Genomic DNA, 20813 nt, shown 5'->3' with positions numbered 1-20813 from the left:
GTAATAAGTGAACTGCAAAGGTTACATACTTGAAAAGGGGGGAATTTGGCAATTATTTATTCTCTTTCTATAGCTACAATTTCCGGGATTAGAACATGGAAAGTGAATACATTTTGCACCAAAGGCTAGTGTGCTATGCATCACAAATTTGTTATAAATTTGTCAGCAGAATTTTATTTGTAGTCGTTCAAAGCTAGAGGCAGTCGATAGGTAAGGACCCTTGTGTACAAAGATAAACAGGACAATATAAGGAAGAAATTGTCACCGTAGTGCCAGTAACGAGATTAAAATTTTAAACCGATTAATAACCTATTTCTAAAATCTTTTCATTACATGGACTATGTACTTTCAAATTTAAAAACTTTTGCGACACGACTCGTAGTAACGTGGTAAGTACGTCGGTTTATTTAATTGTACACCAATTAATGGGGAAAAAGAAAAAGGAAAAAACCTTAAACCTGAAAGGTATTGTTTTAATAATAAAGTAGAACTTGGAATCGGATGTCATATAGCAGCAAAAGCATATTCTTGACACGAAACTCGGCTATGTTGCAGCGCTTCTTGCTCATTCGTCGATATTGGCTGCAAAGTCCATTTTCCAGCTACCCCACCATCTTGAAACTCAGAAGAGAATTTGCAACCAATATTTGACGAAAAAGCAAAAGGCACAGCAACACAACGAAGCTTCTACACGTCGTCAATACGATGGAGTAGCTGGAATATTGTGGGTATAATAGCTTCTTAATTGGGCATCACTATCACCACATTATTTCATCATTGCAGGCCTCATTTTTGCTCTTCGTAATCCTACTCTCTTCGCGAGCCCCTGGACACAAGGAAAATACTAAAAAAATAGGGACAAGACAAGAACAGTATCTCATGTCTCATAGTGGTTCCATCTATGTCCACAGAAAAGAGCGAGGGAGGATGAAGACCCATCTTGCCAAATTAGTGCACCCACCATTATCAGGGTCCTACCTAGCTAAGTTCTCTTTTCATTAACAAAAGCTTGTCCATTTTCTGGATCCTGACAAAGCTAAAAATAAAATCCTTCTCATTCACACGGCTCGTATCTAATTAATTCCAAGAGGCATATTCTGTTCAGCATCTTTCTTGTCCCTGTAGATAGGATAGACGCACCATCAAATTCAAAATCAAAGGTTTTAATTTCAACACAAATCATTACAGAGAGACTACAAAGATTCTTCAAGCTACTTCTCTACACCATTTCCCAATTTCCACTTATGATAAGATAAAAACACGTGTCATCTGGCCCGAATTCACTTTGCCCTAGCTGTTTCAAAGGTACTGTACTGCTACTGGCTGTTTTATGAACAATCCTGACTGTCATAACTCTTCAACAATGTATTGTCTGGTTGGGAGGATTAAATAACAGTGGACCACATTAAGGACAAAATGGAAATCTTATTTCATGTACCATCTAGTATGGTCTAATAGTAGATAACAAGCATGCACTGATTGGTGAGGCAAGGAAAGTGGATATTCAGAGCGTATCTAGCCCTAAAACCTTAGCTTTTGCCTTCAAGGACCTCAAGTAGTGAATTGCTTCATCAATAATGACAATTGCATCCTTCCCCTTCCCACCAGGAACTATCCTCTGCAGAATGTTAACAGTTTCGAGTACTTCATCTTTCCTAGACCTTTTTTTACCGGATATGGTACCCAACTCTTTAGAATCTTGACTATTAGCATTTCCCCAACTGGAATCTGCATCATCCTCCAATTCAGAGCTTGTATAGGTTTTCAAAGAGCGTGCAGTGTGCACATATGGTGGCACATCATAACCTCCGTGTAAGAGTTTCTGCCTCTTGTTTGGCTCAGCAGAACGAAGCACATCCCTGTCTTCGGCCAAAACAGGTAGACGACAATGGGTCATCGTACTAGGAGGTGAACGACCTGTGCTCGTTTCTTCATCATCATCAGAACTCTCACTGTCACCCTCAGAGAAGAGCAAAGCATTCAGTTCTTCAGTGTCTTCATGCATCTCACTTTTCTTGTCATGTTTATAGTTATTTTCATTGTACACGTCATTCATAAGTGGCCCCAAAGGAGCTCTGGTATTTCGCGCCTCTTCTTTATTCAAAACATACGGGGCAGGAGGCTTTGGCTTTGAAAGAGTCATACACTGAACAGGAGTTTCAACCCCAGAACTGTAAATCAAGGTTGTTCTGCCACCAGATTGATCAAAAACTAGAAATTTCTTCTGAGCGGTTCTAGTGGCTGTGTCAGGACTTCCTTTCATCCCGAAATTTTCAAGAGGGGCAGTAGGAAATCTCTCTGTAAAAACAGGATTCGATACGGGAGCAAAGGTCTGATTGAAAGGCAGAAAGTGTAACCAATTGTGAGAGACATTCGGTTCACTTGCCTTAAACTGTTGCATCCCAGAATCCGGAAAGAGTGGAGAAGTTTCAAATGTAGAATATTCAGGGTACTGATTCAAGTAAGTGGGCACAGAACTCAGCAGCCCCGTGTGGATTGGGGAGCCCAAGGAATTTTGATTGCGTGATTGCTGATCATAATAGAACCATGTTCCAGAGTTCTTTTCCATTTAGGCAAAACAATCACCTATTGATGGGCAAAATGAACTAATCAGATGCATCCAATACATAAGCTACCCTATGTACAAAAGTTAAAAACACTAGGACATTGTAGACTTACCAGATAACCAATACTTGTATTCAAAATCGCTGATTGTTTGTTGTACTTTTATATTTGAAGGCAAACAAAAACTAAAAAAATCCAGCTTATAACTTGAAAACACCAGAAAAGAATCCAATCTACGTAACAGGTTTAAGCAAATGACGGAAATACTCAGCCTGAAATAAACAATAAAAAGATTAGAATTCTACAACCATATACTTAAAATCAGGCACGTCATATAGAATTTGAAGATAAATGACATAAAGATCAAATGTCAGTAATCACGGGGTTTACATCTAGACAAACCTGGCAATCCTGGAGAGGTTGAAAGCATGCTATGACTCTAACTATTATGGTGGCACGCCCAGCAATTCCATTCTCATGTTTCAATGCCCGAAATCTTGTCTGACTAGCAGCTTGGCACACCATAACTTCTTGTCCTAACCAGTTCAATTAAATAACACCACACCGTTCTGAACAAAGTAATAAAAAACCGAACTATAGGCAAACTCTTGGCTCAAAGGTAACCCGCAAAACCCCAACAGGAAATTATAACAAAGCACAATTGAGGACCAAATAACACAATTGTCTAGGTCTGAAGACTGGAGAATATGCCAAGAAATTCCAGAGGAGAAGAAAAGCTCAGCTGATCAAGCGTACGTAGCAAGGAATGACCACAAAGCGAGTAGATCCCATATGGAAATAAAATTGAGTATTCTAGGCGTATGTGAAAGTAAGTGGCTAAGCGGTGTAGTTTTCTGAATTGAGAAGATTTTACAGAATCACATGGCAGTACAAGTTCAAAGAGATAACTTTCTGGAACACGTCAATGGAGAGACTATACCACCGCATGCTGTTCTTCAATTTGCCACAACTAATGACTTTGATTTTCCTGTTTAAGTTTTGAAGTATATTAGATCTAGAACCATGATGAGAAACTAAAAGAAACTTCATAACATGATGAGATGAAGGACTATTTCAATAATCCTTACCAAATCTCTTGGATTCCATTCAAAGAAACAGCATTCATGAGTTTCTTAACATTGACTATAGGATAAAATGAAAACAATCTTTTCTTTAGTTTACTCGTAAGACATGGAAAGAGATGTTTTTAGGTCAGCAACAGAAGCCCAAGTTATGTAATTGTCGATCTTGTAGCAGTTTTGAATGAAAATAAGATGGACTTTATTCAAATGCCGTGATTTCAATCTCTAATTTCAAATCAAATTGGTAAGATTTCTTAATTTAGCAAAAAGATAATAATATAAGAGCTCATTAGTAATTTGTCTAATGTAACCGAATAAACACTAATATGTCTAAAGCATCAAACCTTTACCTCTTTTTCTTCTATAATTCCTCAGAAACCACAAAACAGATAAAAGCGTAGTTTGTAAAGAATACTCAAACAACTAAGCAGACTCACGATCATTAAAGCAAACCCAACTTATGGTCTCAAATAATTAAGATTTAAGAATGTGAGAAGGGCTGCTAGAACTTCCTTTTTTGATAGGTAAGGGCTGCTAGAACTTCTAACAAAGTATTCAGATAACTTTTTCAAATGCAGATGGAGGAGTTAAAGAAAATGATACAATATATGTACTTTCAATCAAAAGAACAATAGGACATGTGAATCATTGAAACAAGGGAAGTCTTGTTTTATTTCATTCTAATTTTTTCCGAGTGTTAAATAAGTCTTACACTTTTCAACAAATAAAATCTATTTTGTTATTCTCAAGATGATCGAATGTGATCCTTACTTTTCAATGTTAGCGGCAAATTGTGGATACTTCAACTAGGTCAAAAAATATCATTTTTTTTTTCCAGGAAACAAATCTAGTAAATTTTGTATTTAGTTGAATTATACATTACTAAATATTACTAAGGAAAACAACGAGTTAAAATAATGTTATGTCTAGTCCAATCCAGTTCTGTATACCGCAAAACTCGCAAGAGCTTAGCATCTTGTTAATCTATCATCTAAATATATCGCTCTCTAAATACAATTTTAACATTAACCAAATAATTCATATTCAACAAATTAGATATAAATACATTATTCCGGTTCAAAAAATTACAGATATACGGGTAACTAATAAAATATAAACCCAGAAACAGTTAAAAATAATCATCCAAGAAAAACTGCAGCTCACACCAAATTGAAGCGATCAAAAGGGAAAGAACTTACAGTAAACAAAAGGAAAAGCCAAGATCTTAACAGCTTGTCCTCAATAAACAAAGATCAGAGGCTCAGATTTTACCGCAGATAAGAAACCAAAAAGGCGCAACAGAGCAAATTTAGAGAGAGAAAGTTGGAGAGGAGTGCAAAGTGTATGAGTCGATGAGAAGCTATATAGAGAATAGAATGACGGGAATGTCCCCGTTGGTTCGTGTTTATTATTGCACACGTGTGAATTGCACGCTTGGGAGTGTTGAGCATCATTTTACAATTAATCATGCACTACTACAGTTTGTGCGTGCGAGTATCCGCGTGGAGGAGTAATGGCTAATCATGAACTTTTCCCTCGCTCCCTCCGGGTAAATAATAAATTTTCCCCCCCCCCCCCCCCTTTTTTTTTTTTTTTTTTTTTTTTTTTTTTTTTCAAACAATTATCTAAATTCACCACTATTGTAAGAGAAAATGAAAAAAAGTACTTTCAAAACTTACTTCAAAATAAAAACCAAATTTGTTCTTTACGGTTTGTTAAACCAAAACAAAAAATGTGTTATTACTCTCTTCTAACGTTGATTGGTGTATGTCATTATTACAATAAATAAAAACTTTGGTAAGATGATCTTATATGCACACACGATAAGACCATGTGTACAAATCACGAACGTTGAATCTCAAGCCATTCAAAACATGATACCTTAGCATCATACGCCCACTTTATTTCTGTCCTACTACCTAGAACATCGAGGTGTTTTATTTTGTATATGTGAAAATTCGATGTATTGTGATTTGATTGAACAATATTATCACATGTGAATGTAAGACATTCTCATTTAAGTATTTTCTCCATTACCATCTATATACTCAATTGAGTATATACTTGTTCTTGTATCATATTGAACCCGGCATCAATGGATAGTATGTCTAACCAACAAGGTCAAACCATCACCTTTCGGTTTGAACCTAACGATCCCAGTCGAATTATACACCTATGCCCTTAACATAAAGGAATATGAATATATGATAAACTTTACTATCAAAGCAAAGATTGAAAGCATGTTTGGTGGAGATTTTAATCCAATTAACATCAATTTTTTTATTGTTATTTTACTATTTCAGCCATCATTTTTGAATTATTCTATCATAAGTAGGACTTATTTTATTTCTAACGATCAAAAAATCAATTAACAAAATTCCTACCAAACAAGCAATGAGGTAATGTGTATTGTCTAACAAATCTTTTATTGGTGCTTCAAAACTTAGTGAAGTAACATTAATAAATGAATAGATATTTAGTTAAAGAAGACGCAAGTCGCAAGGCAATGAAGAATAAAACATGAACAACCTTGTGAAGGCAACCTTCAAAGAGTTTTCATGTCAGAGACTCGAGATCACTTTCAATGTGGTAGTACAAGAACTCTAAAAATGGATCAACAGAAAGGATCAATTATGACATCTCTTTCTTCATTAATCACGTTCAATGTAGCATATAAGTTTTCTTGTGATCTGGCTTGAACCAAACTCTTTCCTTATAGTCACGATTGATTGATGTATCATGAAATCCTATTGTTGAAAGTCGATAAAATATCATGGATATGATGAAATGTGGCATGAAAATTGGATAAAAAGTTGTGAAATCAATTAAATGTGTAGTTAAAAATGAGATTTGACAAAATTTTTAGCGAAAAAAAACTTTACCCAAAATACTAAAATATTTCTATATTTTAAAATAAAAAATCAACTCAATTATTTAACAGAATAGAGAAAAATAAAAGGGTATCCGAAGTTTAACCTATGATCCTAAACTTGACCATTCAAACTAATAATGATAACAACCGAATTTGTGGGGTCGGTTTCCAGCCGTATATTCATGTGCATAATACGCAATTTCTAAGAATAATGCTGTTTTGTGGGAATTTTTTTGATGGATACTTCTAAGTGTATATAATTTGATTTATCAAATGTTTTATCTACTCTCACAAGTACGTAGATTTCGCATGAATAAAATAATTCCAACATGTCGTCCCCACACTTCTATTGTGAGTGTATGTAAAACATTAAGTAAAAAAAAAAAAAAATTAGGTACATCTAGCATGGTCTCTTTTTAACAGCTTGCATGATAGATTAAGTTGTGACAAAGAGTGATTAAATGACTATGTTGACTATTTTTTAAACAGTCTAACGTTACATTCTATCATTCAAGATGTCCAAAAATTCTGACAGCCAAGCATGACTGAATTTGTAGATGCAAAACTCATTTTTTTCTCTATAAATCTCTCAAATTAACATTGTTTGATAGTCACTATTTTGAAAAAAAAAATGAATATATGAATATTGATTTTTTAAATATTATATGGTTAAAAGTGGAAAAAAGTTTTGAATTTACATTCAAAATATTTTATTACGTGAATGTAATTGAAAAATGAGTATGAAAATGAAATAGTTATGTTTTAAAATGTGACAAACATGAGAATAAGTTTTAGCCCCTGTTTGGGAGCCATTTTCAAGGGAAAAAAATGAGAATTTTGACGGTTGATTCCAAATTCCAACTGCACTTTTTGACTGTTTCTCTCTATCGTGAGTCTCGCCTGGCATCTCAACGATTAGAATTTTTCTACTAATTTCCTAAAAAATGGCTCCCAAATAGGTGCTTAGTATTTTTATCTAAATAAATAAAATACTCATATTTGTCAGCCTCTCAACATTAACTCCTTAACCTCAAGGCAAACTTTGGTTTTCTAATACAAATTTCTATCTCCAAAAGTAATTGTGTTCAACATACGTAGTTCAATTTTCCCATGTTTTTATGATTTTTAATTTGAAATCACATACGTAGTTTTTTTTTCCCTTTTTTTTTTTTTTTTTTTTTTTTTTTTTTTGGTAATTTTTTGAAATGTACTAACATTGTCAAATTTTTCTTGCACAACTCGAAAATCAAAGATAGGTTACAAGTAGACGTCCAGACATACGATGATCGAATGTTAAATCATGTTTGGCCAAACGTGATACATAAGTTTGGCCGTATTTCGCCGAACATTCATATTAAAGTGCATTGAAAAGTCCTATAGAAAAAACACGGGAAGAGATTATAATTTTTGAAAGGGCCTACTAAAAAGCCATAATAATACTTTTCATTGACGTGATTTATGACTATGTTTGAACCATAAAGAGAGCTATTCCTATACAAGGGACAGAGACCATCTTTACAAACTTGATGCTACCCCACATCACACGCACACTCCCACTTCCATTTGATCACTTTTACTCTTTTATCACCTTACTCTCTTTTGTTTCAAATCATTTTTCTTTTTCAAATTCATTTTTAAATATACATTTAAAAAAAATAAAATCATTTTTTACTTCAAGGTAATCTTTCAAAAAAGTAAGAGTCATCAAATCTAAGTAATGAGTCAGTTGAAATGATACAAATAAATTTAGTAAAATTAATCTCAAATATATTGTAAACGTAATTTAATTTATTTTTGTTAATTGAAATAATTTTGAGAAAATTGAGAAATAGATTAATGTAATTAAATTATAATTGTTTTGTTAAAAATACGTTAAATTTTTTTTTTACCATGCAAATATATCGAACTTAAGAATCGCTAATTATTTAATCTCAATGCATCAACGTCAGTCTAAATTTCAAAGATATGAAGATAATTTTATAAATAGTTTTAGAAAATATTATAATTATTTTTTTTTAAATTTCAAATTATCATAATTTAACAGGTATTTATTCGATCACGATAGTCAAATCTTCTACGGCTATCGAACTTTGACTATCCCTTTTTATTCATAAAAAATTCCTATACATATTTAATTATTCTTCCACCATTTGGACTTGAGTAGTTATGAATTAAGAAAATAAATATTTAAATACTTCCTACTTAATAATTAATTGAAAAAAAGGGTAATTAGATAAATGAATTGAGAAAAATAAGGCCACTAGTGTTTTAGTAATTAAATAATTAAAAGTGGACATGATTTTTATCACCTGAAAAGATCTTCTTGTGCACAGAGAGACAGAGTAAGATGATTATAATTAATTATTTAAGAAATCTACCCTGATTATGGATTTTTATACAAATAATATGCCTATTTTCATGCCCAATTGTTTGGAGTGGAGGGAACATTAAAGACTCCTAATCAAGTTTAAACCTTGACAGATTAGATGAGATGTAAAGCAAAGGATTCATTCCTCTACGCACTTCTTAGGTGTTTTTAAAAAAAAGAATTATTTATTATTTAATTATCTTTAAAATCTTTTCTCAAAATACACTTAAATATTATTAATATCCGAGGTTCCATTTTCAAAGGTCATAGCCGAAGTCTTGACTCTCAGATGGATCAGTTTACTCATTTATCGCAAATGAATATAGGATTTATCCTTAACAAACCCCCCACAAGATTAGCAAGTTTGAGAACGTTAATCCTCAAATTCGTGTGTGTTAGTTTCAATCTTAGTCAAATCAAATTGTTGGTTTAAGACATTGATGTTTATTTATAAAAGGTCGATCTTATTCAAAAAAGAATAATTCAGAGCCTTGCATGTTTGGTTAATATTTATTTATTTTTCCGATGTGAGACTTATACAATATACATGTGTGGAAGGGTGCGAATATAATAAGTGTGGACATGAAGTATGGTGGGACAGGAGAGGAGAGGAAAGCATGGAGCCATTTGGTTGTGGATTGTCCAACAAAGACAACCACGCTTGGAAAGCATAGCACACCGCATTAAAAGGTAGATTACATCTTAGATGCTTTTTGAAAATATGCCCATTCAAAGCATCTCTCACTCTAAACAAAACCAATTCTATATTCTCCTACCACCCACTTTCTTGACTTTTTCCTCTCTCTCACTCACTCATACACATGGAGAGAGGGAGAGAGACAATTTGTGTTTGGACTTGTACATTGTTATCAAGATTATGTTTATGTTTGATTCACCTAAAAAGTTTATTAAAATATAAATGAAAATCAACAATTAAATTTTAACCACACATTTTCATAGAATCCACAGTTTTTTTAACGGTACGTTCCATCAATTTTATCTAAACCAAATAGAGACTAAGATTAAAATTTGTTTGCGTAACTTGAGTGTTGGAAAAGGAAAGTTAGTGGTGCCATTCATTTTTCTTATAAATTAAGGCTTATTATGTAGTGGAGGGGAGATGGAAGGGAAGAGGATTGAGTGAGTTGGCGATGGCTGAACTTTTGTGTTTCCCTATAATCTCTAATCTCCACTGTGAATGTTACACTTTGTGTGGGAATACAATTTACACGTACTAGATCTCCTCAATATTTTTCCCAAAATGAAAGGTATTAGATGAGATTTTTCCTTTTTGGTAGGAGCTACAAAATAAAGCAAGGTACATATCCAAAAAAGAGAGAGTGTACAATAGCTTTTTCGATATAATACAATTCTACATCAACATTGAGCGGATAAATCTCTTACATTGATAGCGAACCACTTAAAATATGTGTTTTTCTTGCTTTCTTTTTTCATTTCACGTTATTATTAGTGTTGGGGAAATTCAACGATTATGTGCATATTATATTCACAAAAGCATACCGTTTATTTGCGTGAAATCAAAATGTAATTTCGACTTACCGAAATAGAATTTCAGAAGCAAAACAATAATAGTTACTGAATCTGAATGCATGAATATGGATTCATCTCTTTCGATTCTTGAACGAAAGCAAGTTATTCTTTGAATCAAACATCGCAGAATAAACATGTAAATAATGATAATTAGTTTCTGAAATCAAACCATAATTAAGAGAAATTAGAAAATGAAGGAAGAAAGATGCAAGTGATGAATTTTTGGTCGAGCCAAGTGTTTGACACTTGGTCTTTAAGATGAATTTGCCCAGCATCGGTGCTAACGATTTTCCGACAATCATCTCCCAAGATACAACGACCACGTTAAGCCATAGGAATACTCAAAATGGCTTCGACCAACGAACTCGAATGGAATTCCCTCTCTACCATAACAATGATTTTGATGTAAAAGATAATCACTTTTACGAAGTGTTTTATGTAACTTAACATGAAATGAATAATATGGAATGAATTGGAATGACAAATACACATCCAAGTTGGTCTATTTACTTTTGTAATTTGACCATCGGATCAAGTCCAAACATTCGATCGAAGTTGACACGAAGTCACACCTTTTTATTTTCCCAGTTTTAAACTTAATCAATTTCAGTTAATTTTTAACCAATTCCAACAATCCTCCACATAAATGAAAATTCGAGTATGCAAATATAATGCTATGATGTGATGCAAGTAGAGAGAGAGAGCGGAGAGCCATTGCATCGGGGATAGTAGCTTCTGCCCTTGAACCTCTCGTAGTGAAATATCATCGGACTTACTCGGCTAATTGGTGAACGTGATGTCTTGAACCATTCAGCCTTTAGTGTAAGCCAAGACAACGATACTCACACAATGTCTTCCCTAAACCGTTCATGGTTCTCATGACTTGGTTCATTTTGGCCCTGAATCCTTCTTAGTTCTGCAAGTGTTAAGAGAATTCAAGCCTTGAATAATTCTCATTGAAGCGGCCCCACTTCACACTTACATAGGTGACCTCCTATTAAGAGCATTCTACCCTACTCCACTTGACTTAATAAAGATATATGAATCATTAAAAGATTATCTTAACCTCTTACAACTCTGCAGAAAGCACTTTAATATCATAGGAATGAGTTAGGAAACTATTTTCCTTAGTGCTTCATGGAATTGATAAGTGTGTTTTTACGCACTTATTTAGCACTTTTTGGGACTTTATTATTGATAAAATTGAGTAGATTTCTATTTATAATTGTGTAATTGTTACTTTTGTAGGCTAAAACCCCGGAAAGAAGTATAACGAGCGAAAAGAGAAGGAAAATGACTTAAATTGAACAAAATTGTGAAGCTGAGGACTTGAAGTGCAATTATGGAAGGGCCTAAATGTAATAAAAGTCAAATTTCGATGACCAAATTGCACTAAATGAAAGTTGAAGGACCTGATCTGCAATTTCGAGATTTTTTGGTCAACCTTTTTTTATTTTATCCTTATTTTATGCTAGATATTTGTAGGATATTTATGTTGTGTCTAATAATATCTTTTTCTTATATTATATTTTATACATATTCCATATATATATTAATATAACTTGGTAGGTAAAAAAAATTTCCCAACTCTTTCACTTTTCTCTCTTTCTCTCTTGGTCTCTCTCTCTCTCTCTTTTTCTTGATTTTTTTCTTTTAGTTTTATTTTCTTTTGTTAATTTTAGTTTTATTTTGGGAATCAAGTGGATATAGCAAGGAGATCATTAAGGAAAACTTGAAGAATACATTGAAAGAATTACAATTCGTATTTAAAAGGGTTTTATCTCAACTTTTGTATTCCTTTCATTTAGTTCTTCATGTTTGTAATGATATGTTTATGAGAATCTCTTTGTTATTTTGTTAGAATGATGAACTAAACAAGTTTATGTTGGAATTTATGTATTTGCTTAACCTATTTTCATTAAAAAAAATTCGTGTTATATGTTGTTAGATATGCATTTGTTATCAAAATATTGGTGTATTAATTATCATGTTTAAGATTACTACGTTTATTTGACGTCAATAGATGTTGTGGTTAGGTAGTTGTGTAATTATTGAAAAATAGTTGCACATAATAGACCGAAATAATTAATACCATAGGTTTGTATGGTTTCGACTATACGCGTTTAGGTATCCAGACATGTATACCTACCCTATGTGACCCGTTGAGTTATTTTCACAAAAATTGAATGCAGTTGTTTGGTTTAGAACAATATAGAAATATGGTAATGCCAAGCAATTAGGGTTGATATCGCTCGACAAAGGTTATTAACTAATTTTGGAAAATCGGGTCTAACCACATATTTTGGTAATTTGCATTGACACATAATTGGCTTGAAAAGGGTTAAGCGAAATCATAAATCCCAACATCTTTTAAAATCAAACTTTTCCACTTTTTAAGTATTTTAAATCAAAATCGAGTTTTCGCCTTTTTATAGTTTTTAAAATCGAACTTTTAAATGTGTGTATCTTTTTCGTTAATTTGAAACAAATACACTCGTAATTGAAAACAACACTCTCTGAGGGATCGACTGGGACTTAAAAGGTCCATTATACTACTTGATCGCCACCCGTGCACTTGCGACATGCCATTTAATACCGATCAAGTTTTTGGCGCCGTTGTCGATGAGTGTTTTTATTAAATTACCAGTTAATTTGTCAATCACTTTAACGAACTTTACTTTTTGTTTTAAATTCCCCCTTTTAAATCCAAAAGTTACTTTGTCTTCGTTTTTGTCAAATTCCTAACTCGTTCATTGTTTATGCATCGTTCGCGAAATCTCAATCTTCTAGAATTTGATCCTAAAATCGAAGGGACTTTCTGAAAGAGGCTTAGAGAACAAAACGAGTTGAAAAGACAACAACGAGACATGGAGCGTCAAGAAGGTCATCTGGACCCTCTTATTCGACATGAACAAGCTCCTCGGGATGGTGTGCCGCCTGATTTTGATAATCAAGCGGGCAGGGTTCAAAATCCTGTAGTCAATGAGGAAGATATGTTGTTTAGGGATTTTCTGAACCATCCTGTCGTTGAGAACCAAGCGGGTATCATTTACCCGTCATATGGACATCCTAACTTTCAACTGCGATAGGATGTCATTAATCTATTCTCCAATTCTTTATCATTCTATGGTAGAATAGATGAAAACCCACACGCTCACATCGTGAGATTCATGGAAATTGTTAGCAATTTCACATATGAAGGTGCGAATGATGAGGTTATAAGAATGAGGTTATTCGTGCAGACTCTGAAAGATAAGGCAAGAGAGTGGATTGACACTCTACCTTCGAGGAGTATCACGAGTAGGGTGGAGCTGGTACAAAAATTCACTACTAAATTTTTCCCACCTGCTCGTGTGGCCAAGTTAAAGCACGATATAACCACTTTCCAACAACTTGACTCTGAAACCTTTCACGAGGCTTGGGAGAGGTTCAAGGACATGCTAAGAAAGTGCCCAAACAATGGGATTACTTTAGCACAACAAGTCCAGTACTTCTACGCCGGGTTAACTCCTTCTCACCGCTCAAATGTTGACTCATCGTCAAACGGATCAATCCAAAACAAAAGTATCCGAGAGGCGTATGAGCTATTTGAGGTGATGAGTGAACAGAGTGCCATGTGGCCAGATAGACGTGCTAAAGTGGGAGTTAGTGGAGCTCGAGAGAGTGAAGCATACTCTCTTATGTTATCAAAGATTGACTTTCTAGCACGAAAAGTAAAAGGACTTTCTACTTCGTCATCTGGCTCTCATTCAGCTCATATGGTCCAATCCCCATCAGTCTGTGAAATGTGCGGAGCTAATCATTTGAGTTCAAGATGTCCGTTGATTGCCAGTAGTTCGGGATCCACCGAGCAATTGGCATATACACAAAATTTTCAATGCCCTGGGTACAATCCTTACGCTCAAACTTATAACCCTGGATGGCATAATCACCCTAACTTCTCTTTTGGGAATAACCAGAATGTGTTAAATCCTAAACCACAAGAGAAGAAAGAAGGTTGGGAAGAGGCCATTGCTAAGTAAGCAAATCATCAATTGCAATACCAAGAACGCAATGATGCCTCGTTGAAAATTTTGGAAAGGCAGGTGGGCTAAATTGCAAAACTTCTCTCTGAAAGGCCTCCAGGGGCTTTACCCAATGACACTGAAACAAATCCCAGAGAGAATGCAAAGGCCATTATTACTAGGAGTGGGATTCAATTGCCTGAACCTACGGTAGTACAGCGAAAGGCTCGAGCTGACAAAGAACCAATCGTTGAAAATGAGGTGGTGCAAGCACCTAAAGAGGTTGTTGAAGAAGGTAAGACTGATGAACAGGAGCCATTAACATCAAAGACTCCAATTCCAGTCAAAGCCTATGTACCTCCTATTCCTTTCCCTCAAAGGCTCCAGAAGCATAAACTAGATATTCAATTTGGTAAGTTTTTGGAGGCGTTTAAAAAGCTACACATTAACATTCCGTTTGCAGATGCTCTGGCTCAAATGCCGAGTTATGCGAAGTTCATGAAAGATATCCTTTCTAACAAAAGGAAACTTAAAGAGCATGAAACGGCGATGTTGACGGAAGAGTGTAGCGCCATTCTCTAGAACAAATTGCCTTCTAAAATCAAAGATCCAGGGAGCTTTACTATTCCATGTGCTATTGGGGATCTTAATTTTACTAAAACTTTGTGTGATCTCGGAGCGAGCATTAACTTAATGCCCTTGTCTATTTTTGAAAAGTTGGGAATGGGAGAAGCAAAGACTACTACAGTATCATTGCAATTGGCCGATCGGTTAATTAAATATCCTCGAGGTGTGGTTGAGGATGTCTTGGTAAGAGTGGATAAGTTCATCTTCCCTGTTGATTTCATTATACTTGACATGGAAGAAGATAATGATATCCCTATCATTCTGGGACGACCATTTATTGCTACCGATCGAGCTTTGATTGACGTACATGAGGGTAAACTCATTTTAAGGGTACAAGATGAGCAAGTCACTTTTAACATCTTGAAATCCATAAAGTACCCGTCGAAACCAGATGACCGTTTTCGGGTGGATATGATTGATCATTTGGTTGCTGACTCTCTTTATGGGCGTTCTGACGACACTCTTGACAGATGCCTAGTAAGTTCTTCTGATATAAGTGATGGTGACCCCGATGTTGAAGGTATGACAAAGTACTTGGAAGCTACACCTTTCCGCACCTTCAAGAGGGTACCATATTATGAGGAGTTGGAAAAGACATCTTCAATACCTCTTTCATCTCATCAAAAAGCCCATACGCTTTATTTGAAAACACTTTCACCTCATTTGAGGTACGCCTATTTAGGAGAATCATCCACACTTCCTGTGATCATCTCCAATTCCTTAACCGATCTAGAAGTAGAGAAGCTACTTCGAGTCTTGCGAGAACATAAGGAAGTAATTGGATAGACGATAGATGATATTCGGGAAATCAGTCCGTCATTTTGTATGCACAAAATACTGATGGAGAATGACTTTAAGCCATCAGTCGAGCATCAAAGGCGGTTAAATCCGAATATGAAGAAAGTGGTGAGAGCGGAAGTTGTTAAATTACTTGATGCAGGCATTATCTATCCCATTTCTGATAGTCCATGGGTAAGTCCTGTCAAGTTGTACCTAAGAAAGGAGGCATAACAGTAGTGGAAAATGAGGACAACGAACTCATACCCACTAGACCGGTGACTAGTTGGCGAGTGTGTATTGACTACCGCAAGCTAAATACTGCAACTAGAAAGGATCACTTCCCTCTTCCTTTCATAGATCAAATGCTAGAGCGGTTGGCAGGGTATTCACATTATTGTTTTCTTGATGGGTATTCGGGCCATAATCAAATTCCAATAGCTTCGGAAGATCAAGAGAAAACAACATTTACATGCCCGTACAGTACTTTTGCGTACAGGAGAATGCCCTTTGGCCTGTGCAATGCACATGCTACATTCCAAAGGTGTATGATGGCGATTTTCTCCGACATGATGGAGAAAAGTATTGAGATTTTTATGGATGATTTTTCAGTTTTCGGTGCCTCATTTAATAGATGCCTTAACAATTTAGATATGGTACTTAGACGATGTAAAGAGACCAATTTGGTTCTCAATTGGGAAAAGTGCCATTTCATGGTCAAAGAAGGCATAGTTCTTGGCCATCGAATTTCTCTGAAAGGCATAGAGGTTGATAAGGCAAAAATTCAAGTAATTGAAAAATTTCCTCCACCAACTACAGTAAAGGGAATTCGAAGTTTTCTCGGACATGCTGGCTTTTACAGGAGGTTTATTAAAGACTTTTCAAAAATCACAAAACATCTTTGTTCCTTGCTTGAAAAGAACACAACCTTTAATTTCTCTCAAGAATGCCTTAATGCTTTCAATGCTCTGAAGGAAAAGCTTATCACGGCTTCTATCATCGCGGCTCCAAATTGGAATCTTCCATTCGAGCTGATGTACGATGCTAGTGATTATGCTGTTGGAGCAGTTCTGGGGCGGAGGAGAGATAAAGTCCTGCATGTTATCTATTACGCCAGTCGAACGTTGACCTACTACTGAAAAGGAGATGCTAGCAGTAGTATTTGCATTTGATAAATTTCGGTCATACCTCATTGGTTCCAAAGTAATTGTCTACACTGACCACTCGGCCATCAAATATTTGTTGGCAAAGAAAGATGCCAAGCCGAGGTTGATCGGATGGGTACTCCTCTTGCAGGAGTTCGACCTCGAGATTTGAGATAAAAAGAGAACTGAAAATGTCATTGCTGATCATTTATCTCGTCTCGAGCAACCCGAAGACGTTTTGGAAGGTGAAATCAATGAGGTGTTCCCTGATGAACAGCTGTTGCAAATCATCCAGATTTTACAAGCCAATCATACACCATGGTATGCAGACCATGTGAACTATCTTGTTAGTGGCATCATAGCCTTAGATCTTTCTTATCAATAAAGGAAGAGGTTCTTCGCTAATGTGAAGCATTACTTCTGGGAAGATCCTTTGTTATTCAAACGGGGTCCTGATCAAATTATCCGGAGATGTGTGCCGGAGGAAGAAATGGAGAAAATACTTGAACGATGTCATTCTTCTCAATATGGTGTGCTGTAAAAACTGCATCAAAGGTCCTTCAATCTGATTTTTATTGGCCCACCTTATTTAAGGATGCTCATAGACTTGTCTCTAAGTGTGATCGATGCCAATGGACTAGTAAAATTTCCAAACGTAATGAAATGCCGTTGAATTCCTTATTGGAGGTGGAGATATTTGATGATTGGGGTATTGATTTTATGGGGCCATTTCCGTCTTCATTTTCAAATCAATACATATTGGTGGTTGTAGACTACGTGTCAAAGTGGGTAGAAGCGGTAGCTTTACCTACTAAAGATGCTCCGGTGGTAGTATATTTTCTGAAGAAAAATATTTTCTCACGCTATGGCACTCCCCGAGCCATCATTAGTGATGATGGTAAACATTTCTGTAATCGCCTCTTCGACTCACTTTTGACCAAATATGGAGTGAATCATCGAGTGGCCATTCCCTATCATCCCCAAACAAGTGGCCAAGTTGAAATATCTAATCGAGAGTTAAAGAGAATTCTCGAGTTGACGGTCAATGCATTAAGAAAAGATTGGTCCAAGAAGTTGGACGATGCATTGTGGGCATATCGGACTGCTTTTAAAACGCGATTGGTATGTCTCTATATCGGCTTCTATTTGGAAAAGCATGTCATTTACCGGTCGAACTCGAACATCGGGCCTATCGGGCTATCAAAGCCTTGAATTTTGATGAAAAATTGGCCGGTGAGAAAAGATTGCTCCAACTGAATGAACTTGACGAAATTCGCCTTGATGCATATGAGAGTGCACGTCTCTATAAAGAAAAGACAAAGAGATAGCATGATCAGCACATTGTGAGGCGGGAGTTTTTTGTCGGGCAACAAGTTCTTCTGTACAATTCTCGACTCCAGTTATTCCCTGGAAAACTCCGCTCCAGATGGTCGGGTCCTTTCACCATCGTAAAAAAATTTCCACATGGAGCGGTTGACCTTCTTGATGAAGGAAAGGCGAATTTCAAAGTAAATGGTCACAGATTGAAACCATATTTGGGAGGTGATTTTGCTAATGAAAAATCCTCCATTCCTTTCAAAGATCCGGAATAAAGATGCCCTATAGTCGAGCTAAGGACTATAACCAAGCACTTGTTGGGAAGCAGCCCAACTGTTTTAACTCTTGTTTTATTTATTTACTTTTAATGCTTTTGGTTATTATATTGTTGAACTAATATATTTATTTTGTAGGAAATTTTTGATATCCCAGCCATTTCTGGATCTCCCAGGTTCTGGACCAATTCATGTGCAAAGAAGTCTTTGATCCAAGTGACTCACGTTCATCATAAGTCCAGCAAATGCATTGGTTCCACTTTACGAATGGCTATTCAGGGAAGTTTCGTTATTCCACTTTACTTTAGCTTGTTATTTACACATTGAGGACAATGTGTGAATTAAGTTTGGGGGTGATGAGCCTTGCCGGCTATTGCTTTGCTAGATGTTAGAGCCTTGCCGGCTTTTTTTTTTGTGTTTGTACATTTTTTTGTGTGTTATATCGACATGTTAGGTGAGCCTTGCTGACTTTGAAATGCGTGACATTGAAATTGTTATTGATTCATAAGCTATGCGTCCGTGCCAAATATGCTATTATGTGTAAAAAATTTCGATTCGAAAATTGCTTATTCTATGTGAGATCTTGAGTTACATTGAATATAGTCATGATTAATTATCATTTAGATGTGGAAATAGCTGTTTGTTGGAAAATTTTGAATTGGTAAGAACTTAGGTTGTGAGTTACTTGAAACAGTATATCAACTTATGTCTTATTCTCTTTCACTTTACCTTGTACTGTGAGAAATGTTGAATCAACTAGTTTGTTATTTTCATTAAAGATGTAGTAACTGAATAGGGTGAACACAAAAGTAAGTGAGATTTTGAGCCGATAGAATGACATTTATTACAGTCTCATCATTTCTTTCTGGTGTGACATTATTCCATGATTATGATTCTCTAGAACTTGCGTTGCTTCTTTTCAAGATCACATTGATACATGTATACATGAATATGATTAAGGAAATTTTTGTTACCACTTTAGCCAAATAGCTTACCATGAAATTACTCTTTCCTTTGATAACCCCTTTGAGCCTATTTGCCTTTTCTTTGGTTTACCCATATTACAAGCTTTCATTTCCAGAAAACAATATCTTTATCCAGCCCTCAAAGCTAGTGGAGTGTTGTTGGTTTTATTGAATGTTGGGTGTGAAAGAAAAGAAGTTTGGGGGTATCAATATCATTTGAGGTGCTATGTTGGTGTATTTAAAAAAAAAATTGTTTGACAGGGGAAAATATGTGGAGGAGACTGATTTTGAATGACTAAATTTATAAGTTCTCCTGAGAGTTAAAAGAAGAAAAAGGGTGATTGTGCTGAATTGATGATAAGTAAGAAGTTATTGATTGGAGAGATAGGGTTGTGTACAGATCCTGTATATGTTGAGCTGAGTTGACTATCTTTTACTCCACTGATTTATTTGAGGCTTCGTAGTCACTTATCCAAATGTTTCAACACCTTAACCTTAAGCCACATTTCAACCCTGAAAAGACCTTAAGATTTATGTAATGCATGTGATCTAAGTGGTGACGATTGAGAAAATATGCAAGCTTATGGTAGAACATTTTCATTGGAATGATCTGAGCGAAACAGTACCCAATCTTATACACTTGAGAGTGAGTGATCATACTATCTTGCGAGGTTCTACATGTTCAGTTACTTTATCTTTATCTAAGAATGCATGCTAGTTGAGTATTTTTGATCAATAAAGAAAAGAGTGTTTGAGAGCAACCTTTAGATTTACACTTGGGAAATGAAGTGGAATATCTGTATTTGAGTGTGAATCTTATGAGCGGGAAAGAATATATTTGACCACTGAGGGTCGAGTTGGTGCTAATTTAGAAATTTTACTGTCTTGACAGTCTTTTCTTAGTTTAGATGATGATTGAAAATGGCTATGCACACATACACTGATTGAACATGGGATAAGTTGTAACTAATTTTTATAGCATTATTTGGAAGTATGGCTGTGAATTGATATACAATTTTGAACTCTATGATATTTATGGCAATGTATCTAATATGTTGATCATTATTGCATTTGCATGATTATGTTAGAAGTCAATCTTGCTCGAGACGAGCAAAAGCTCAAGTTTGGGGGTGTGATAAGTGTGTTTTTACACACTTATTTAGCACTTTTTGGAACTTTATTATTGATAAAATTGAGTAGATTTCTATTTATAATTGTGTAATTGTTACTTTTGTAGGCTAAAACCCCGGAAAGAAGTATAACGA

General features: G+C 35.3%; 3 protein-coding genes across 3 annotated transcripts; 2 read left to right on the top strand and 1 right to left on the bottom strand.

The window, feature by feature from the left end:
• Nucleotides 1-432: 432 nt before the first annotated feature.
• LOC111387042 (transcription factor bHLH143-like) lies at nt 433-5186 on the bottom strand. Its single transcript, XM_023011561.1, has 4 exons — nt 4847-5186; nt 2968-3553; nt 2680-2837; nt 433-2586 (listed from the first exon to the last, which is right to left on the bottom strand). The coding sequence occupies exon 4, from the start codon at nt 2567-2569 to the stop codon at nt 1505-1507; it is 1065 nt and encodes a 354-aa protein (XP_022867329.1). The 5' UTR covers nt 2570-2586; nt 2680-2837; nt 2968-3553; nt 4847-5186; the 3' UTR covers nt 433-1504.
• An 8422-nt stretch (nt 5187-13608) lies between these two features.
• Nucleotides 13609-15024, top strand: LOC111387038. Its single transcript, XM_023011557.1, has 2 exons — nt 13609-14456; nt 14556-15024. The coding sequence occupies exons 1-2, from the start codon at nt 13609-13611 to the stop codon at nt 15022-15024; spliced, it is 1317 nt and encodes a 438-aa protein (XP_022867325.1).
• A 2630-nt stretch (nt 15025-17654) lies between these two features.
• Nucleotides 17655-19091, top strand: LOC111387037. Its single transcript, XM_023011556.1, has 4 exons — nt 17655-18113; nt 18329-18499; nt 18722-18871; nt 19038-19091. Exons 1-4 carry the CDS (start codon nt 17655-17657, stop codon nt 19089-19091), a joined length of 834 nt encoding a protein of 277 aa, XP_022867324.1.
• The last annotated feature ends 1722 nt before the right edge of the window (nt 19092-20813 follow it).

Source organism: Olea europaea, unplaced genomic scaffold (assembly GCF_002742605.1).
Source record: "Olea europaea var. sylvestris unplaced genomic scaffold, O_europaea_v1 scaffold3853, whole genome shotgun sequence".
In the NCBI taxonomy this organism is placed as follows: domain Eukaryota; kingdom Viridiplantae; phylum Streptophyta; class Magnoliopsida; order Lamiales; family Oleaceae; genus Olea; species Olea europaea.
Note: the sequence above shows the minus strand (reverse complement) of the source record. Positions and strands in the feature narration are given on the sequence as shown.

What these genes read in the sequence shown, in the direction of transcription:
- LOC111387042 (XM_023011561.1), bottom strand. Translation starts at nt 2,569, where the DNA reads ATGGAAAAGAACTCTGGAACATGGTTCTATTATGATCAGCAATCACGC.
- LOC111387037 (XM_023011556.1), top strand. Translation starts at nt 17,655, where the DNA reads ATGCCGTTGAATTCCTTATTGGAGGTGGAGATATTTGATGATTGGGGT. An exon ending in CTGCTTTTAAAACGCGATTG is followed by an intron (nt 18,114 to 18,328) that starts GTATGTCTCTAT and finishes TAGCATGATCAG; the next exon opens with CACATTGTGAGGCGGGAGTT. An exon ending in TGGCTATTCAGGGAAGTTTC is followed by an intron (nt 18,872 to 19,037) that starts GTTATTCCACTT and finishes TCGACATGTTAG; the next exon opens with GTGAGCCTTGCTGACTTTGA.
- LOC111387038 (XM_023011557.1), top strand. Translation starts at nt 13,609, where the DNA reads ATGGAAATTGTTAGCAATTTCACATATGAAGGTGCGAATGATGAGGTT. An exon ending in TGGGAAGAGGCCATTGCTAA is followed by an intron (nt 14,457 to 14,555) that starts GTAAGCAAATCA and finishes TCTCTCTGAAAG; the next exon opens with GCCTCCAGGGGCTTTACCCA.